The following is a 6,059-nucleotide window of genomic DNA, read 5'->3' on the forward strand; positions in this document are numbered from 1 at the left end:
CTTGGCGGTCGTGAGCACCGTGGTGATTAGTCCTAGATGTTTGTCCTCTAGTGGTAGTCTTAACATAACATCTCCAGATGCTGGAAGTTAATTTTCCATCCCTCTGGAATTAGTGAAAGTCTTGAGGCTTTCTTCTGCCAGCACAACAGCACCGATGAATCTCTTCAGGATCGCTGTGTACTGAATTTGGATGCCTTCCCTGGTAGCTCCTGATAGCTTTCTCCTCTTGCTTTGCAGATCACAGGCGTTATTCTTCTTGCAGTAGGCGTCTGGGGCAAGCTCACCCTCGGCACATACATCTCTCTCATTGCTGAAAACTCTACCAATGCCCCCTACGTGCTCATCGGAACGGGTACCACAATCATTGTCTTCGGGCTTTTCGGCTGCTTTGCCACTTGTCGTGGCAGCCCATGGATGCTGAAACTGGTAAGCACACCAAAGGGCCTTAAGCAAGAGGGGAAGAGGTTTTATTGATGTATCGGGATTCCCCCACCACCTGCCAAGCTTCACCAGATGTTAACATGTTTTTTTAGGCACATAAGCTAGATTTTATTGAACTTAATGTTCAACACATGTGCCTTTTGGACAAAGAAGGGGAAAAGAATCTTTGCCAAAACCAGTTATTGAGTGTGAATGGATTTTGCTACCGCATGGCATACATGCCCCTATGTGGTGGAGAGCAGGGTGAAATCCTGCTGGTGAGTTACTCTGTGAGTAATTCTACAATCATTCTGTTTTGCTGTGAGCCAAATGATAGGTTTATTTACAATCTTTAAAATGTCCAAAGCATCATAAATGTGAAATTCATCTGAAGTGTGTTTTAAAGGGGTCATTTTAATACGCTGGTCTGAAATCTGTGGAAAAAATAGTTGGTAGCTTCTAAAAGTACACCAGTCTTTCTTTTTCTCCTGATGTTCACTAGAATAAAACAAGTCAACCCCAGAAAACAGTTCTGTGTAGTATATTTGTCCCCACCTCAAAAGCAGCATAGACTCGAGGTACTCAAAGCAGAGTAACAGCAGCTGTCTCTCAGTCCAGTTTAACTTCTCTCTATATAAGTTTCTCTGTTCTGAGTTTTCCATCCCACCTTAAAATGCAAACCTATATAATAAACTGTGTTTCTAGGAATATTCAAGAGCAAAATCCTACATATGTAATGATATGAAGGGTAGAAATAGCACTTGTGAAGCACTGACATAATATAAGAGGATTTGACGGTACAATGCATCTCCTGCTACATTTTGGGACTGATCTTCTAAGATGGGATGATTATTCCCCATTTTGAACCAAGTTTTTAAAAAAGACGTCTTAAACAGAGTGAATTTCCTCAATTGATGACGCAGCGAGGGTGAGGTAGCAGCTGCAGGAGAGTCAGCAGGGGTACGCTGGTGGCCAGTTGGCGTGTGCCTGATGCTGTCGTGGGTTCACTGCTGCTGTCTCTTGCTGGCGATGTGCTGTCAGAACATGTGTGGATGCTTGCTGGAGTTGCTGCAGTCTAGATAAGAAAGGGATAAAGGTGAACGATGATACCAATCCGTAGGAAATCAGGCTGTGCTAGTTGCTCTGTAAGTTGTGTAACTTTTTTTTAAAGATGTGCCACTAACAGCGGCGTGAGCTGTTCTAAGCACGTGGTTTTATTTTCATTGCACATGTAAGAAATATTTCAGAACTTTCTTTCTTTCCTGAACAGAATACAGACAGTGATTTGACAGCCATTAATTGGAGACAATGTGTTTTCTAGTTCTGCCTTCACTGTTATTCCCTCCTCCCCAACAATCTTCCACAAAAAAACAATTTTCCCTCTTTCCACTAAATCCTGCTAGGACTGAATTTAATGTAAAATGTTTCCTTTTCATTAACTGTTATTTAGCATGTGGAGAAAAAGTATAATTTTCTCTCCAGAAAATTAAGCCCCGACTTTCAATTTTATGATCCGACTTTGCATTTTTTTTCTTTACCTTCTTATTTTTACTTAGATGTGTTTTTAATAGTGTGGTGTGTTGACCCTGGCTGGATACCCAGTGCCCACCAAAACTACTCTTATCACTCCCCATCCTCAGCTGAACAGGGGAGAGAAAATATAATGAAAGGCTTGTGGGTTGAGATAAGGACAGGAAGATCACGCACCAGTTACCACCATGGCCAAAACAGACTTGACTTGGGGAAAAATTAATTTAATTTATTCCCAATCAAATGATAGTAGGATGTTGAGAAATAAAAACTAAATCTTAAAACACCCTTCTCGCACCGCTCCCTTCTTCCATGGCTCAACTTCACTCGTGAATTCTCCCCCTCTCCCCCAGAGCGGTACAGAGGGACTGGGAATGGGGGTTGCAGTGAGTACATCACATGTGGTTTCCTCCTCAGAGCGAGGACTTCTCACACCCTTCCCCTTTCCAGCATGGGGTCCTTTCCGCAGGAGACAGTCCTCCATCAGCTTCTCCAGCACGAGTCCTTCCCACAGAGCTGCAGCTCCTCGTGAACTGTTCCAGTGTGGGAAACCTTCCACGCAGGCATTCCTTCAGGAACAGGCTGCTCCAGCTTGGTTGACCCACAGAGTCACAAGTCCTGCCGCAAACCTGCTCCGGTGTGGACTTCTCTCTCCACGGGTCCAAAGATACTGCCAGGAGCCTGCTCCAGCACAGGCTCTCCATGGGGTCACAGCCTCCTTCAGGGGCATCCGCCTGCTATGGCATGGGGTCCTCCACGGGCTGCAGGAGGACAGCCTGCCTCGCTGTAGTCTTCACAGTGGGCTGCAGGGAAGCTTCTGCTCTGGCACCTGCAGCAGCTCCTCCCCCTCCTTCTTCACTGACCTTGGTGTCTGCAGAGCTGTTTCTCTCACATATTCTCTCTCCTCTCTCCTGGCTGCAATTGCACCTTTCTCCCCCCAGTTCTTAAATATGTTATCACAGAGGTGCTACCACCGTTGCGTATCGGCTCAGCCTTGGCCAGTGATGGGTCCGTTCTTGGAGCCAGCTAGCATTGCCTCTGTTGAACATGAGGGAAGCTTCTAGCAGCTTCTCACAGAAGCCACCCCTGTAGCCTCCCCACTGTTGAAATCCTGCCACACAAACCCAATACAAATAGTTTGTGAAAGCTCTGAAAGCTCTGTTTTCAAAGTTTATTTAGATCCAGAACTAAATGCTGATCCTAAATCTAAGCATGGGCCTTGGCTCAGCAGAGGATTTGGGGCATCTGTCTGGTATTACCGTATTTCCAGTGAAGTCAGTGGTTCAGTGCATTCATTGGAGGATTCAGGAATCGAGCAGCGTATCCCAGTCTAGTAGTGAGACGGGAAAACATGAACCAGGACACCTGGAGAAGCCTGTTTGCTTTAGCAGAGTGCCATACAAACCTGAAGGGTCTACTTGTACCCCATCCTGCCAGATCAAAACCTGAGTGGCTTGGATCCACCTCCGGCATGTGAGTGTGTTTTAATTTATATGAGAACACTAAGAAATGTAGGACTAGAAATTCTAGAAAAGCCAGTAATTAGACAGCACATATAATTTGTGAGTTGTATAAAGACATATAATATATCCAGGCCACAACCTATGTATCACCTCCAGAAGATGTTCGGGTTTTTAACATCTTTAAAGAGTGTCTAGAGTGGAAAGTTAAATTTTATGTGATAACAGCAGTATTTGTGCTGAGACAAAAGCCTGTCACATTCTGACTTCTCTTGCCTCCTTCCTTTTCAGTATGCCATGTTCTTGTCCCTGGTGTTCCTGGCTGAGCTAGTGGCTGGAATTTCAGGGTTTGTGTTTCGCCACGAGGTAGGTAGAAATATGCTGAGTTTGCATGGCAGCACCTCCCTGGGCAGGAGCTGCTGAGAAGTTCTCTGGAGCGTGGAGAATGTGTAGGTCGCTGAGCTTGGCAGCTCCATGCACATCTCCAGGGATGTGGCTGATGTGCAACAATAACATGTACAGCTCTTAAAAATTCATGCTATTCCAAATGAAGGGATTTAGCCAAAGCTCTTGACCTCAGCTGCCTGATAATTTGCTTTGAAGCTATTGGGTTTTGTGTGTCCATCCTGTAAGATCTTCTTTACTCTTTTATATATGCTGAGGGTTGCAAGATAGATTAAATACTTTTTTAAATACGGCTTCTTCAGCCAGGCAAAACTTGTTTATATAAGGCAGAGAGCACTTCAACATCAGACCAAACTTGATGTTTTGTAAATCTTTTTCTTTCTTTGTGGGGGAAGGAAGTGGGATGGGATTTTGTTTCTATCCTGAGAATAAGGAGAGATTAGAAATACAGTGAGGCAAGAAACTGGGACAAGCAGAAGCTTTAAAAAAACACGATGGTCTAGATTTGTAGTAGCACTTCTTTTTTATCCGCCATAATCAGGTCTATCCCTGGCTTACAGTCCATGGAACTACATACCATTAGTGCTGAACCAGGACAACCCCAGAGACCCTCCCTTGTCTCTTCTCTTTGTGTTAACTCATTTTCTAGTCTCCTCGTTTGACATGAGATTTCCATTGCTATATGGTTTTCTGGTGTCTGCCCTTGCAAGTGGTGGATAGTTTTTAATTTGATCCTGAAATACCTGTCCGTCTGCTGAGGACTGCCACTTCATCTGGCCTAACCTGCGGCAACCTCAGTGTTAGGCTGCTTCTCCCTTTCGGGGGAGTCTCCTGTGAAAGTCACAGCCATGTGGGTTGCTCAAATCACCTTTACCACCCAGTCAGAAGGCCTTTCCCGGTGATGTACCTGACCTTCTCCAGTTGAGAGACCTCTTGTTCCTTACCCAAATACCTTTGGTGCTGGGGACAAGGGCTACTGCCTGTTCAGGGGATTCATGTCTTGCTCTGATGGCACTGGCTTCTGTCACCAAGGCATTTGCACAAGGTAAATGTGACCAGAGAGGAGCATGCAGTGTCCTTCAGACTTAGTGCTGGCACAAAGTGTTTGGGGGGAAAAGCATCCAGCGGTATCTTCCTTGTATGTTAAGAATTTTCTGTGTCTTAAAATAGAGCACTTTGCTGGGGTAGTTTTCTTTCTACGTCCCATATACCCCACTTGAAGAACTGCATGAAAGATTCCTGACAGCTAAGAGGGAGCTCTGCCAGCTCTGAAAACACACTTAAAAATGAGTGGGAAGGGCTAGTTGGGGTCTTACTAGGTTTGGAAATGCATTTGCTTGCTGTGCTTTTCGTTGCTCATATAGGCTGTTTTTTCTCCTCACCCTCATAGATCAAGGATACTTTCCTTCGGACATATACTGAAGCAATCCAGAATTACAACAAGAATGATGAGCGGAGCCATGCAGTGGATAACGTACAGGAAAGCGTAAGTCTAAAATTGGCTATTAAAGCTTAATAAATAAAGAGGGATAAAGCATACATTCAGATTTGATCATAGAATGTGAAGTGTGGGTAGCTCAACCTGCAAGCCAGATATTGCAAGCAAAATTATAGGCTGGTAAAACCGATTTAAAGAAGAAATATTTCAACTGGTATGTTTGTCCACGATGGGTAAGTTTTAATGAGCAAACTATCTAATAACAAGGCCTGTCCCACTTGCTTGTTGTTGGTTCCAGATCTTGAATTAGGTTTACAGGACAGTTTTATCCTTTAGGAAAACACCTTGTTCTTAAGGGAATCTGGCAATAGGATTATGAAATGTTGTAAATTTGAGCTTGATGAGAAGGATTTTATAATCTAGTATCCTGTATCGGTGATAAACTGCAGCAGTTCTCTTCACAAGTCCAATGAGAGGCTGGCAAGGAACATCTAGTAAGTTAAGGGGAGAAATGGAGTTTATTTTCAATGGAGGAAAAGGGGGCGGACAAATGTGCTGCTGAGATCGGCAATGAAAGCCGTTCTCTGATCATGCGGGAGGGATGGATTAGGTGCTCCGTGGAAAAGCCTTTCTGACCCACGTGGTGTAGTAGCAGGGCAATGGGAGGCCTTGCATTGCCTTCTAGCAGGGTACAGAGCATGAGCAAATGCCACAGCGTGGCCAAACTAGTTGAAGGTGCCACCCACAAGGGACCAAGTCCGCCAACTACAACACAGAGTGATAAAATTCACCTTTAAATTCCTGCT

The 6,059-nt window shown here is 44.6% G+C and overlaps 1 protein-coding gene across 1 annotated transcript in view; it reads left to right on the forward strand.

Annotated features, from left to right (window-relative positions):
- Positions 1–216: 216 nt before the first annotated feature.
- The window catches only part of TSPAN7 (tetraspanin 7), a gene marked incomplete at both ends in the record, with an annotated part of 10,870 nt that continues 5,027 nt past the window's right edge, over positions 217–6,059 (forward strand). Inside the window, 3 exons of the mRNA XM_010143169.1 lie at positions 217–426; positions 3,702–3,776; positions 5,206–5,301. Coding sequence (XP_010141471.1) covers positions 217–426; positions 3,702–3,776; positions 5,206–5,301 — 381 coding nt within the window. The remainder of the gene's footprint in view (positions 427–3,701; positions 3,777–5,205; positions 5,302–6,059) is intronic.

The sequence above is a fragment of the Buceros rhinoceros genome, unplaced genomic scaffold (assembly GCF_000710305.1).
Source record: "Buceros rhinoceros silvestris isolate BGI_N320 unplaced genomic scaffold, ASM71030v1 scaffold6619, whole genome shotgun sequence".
NCBI lineage: Eukaryota > Metazoa > Chordata > Aves > Bucerotiformes > Bucerotidae > Buceros > Buceros rhinoceros.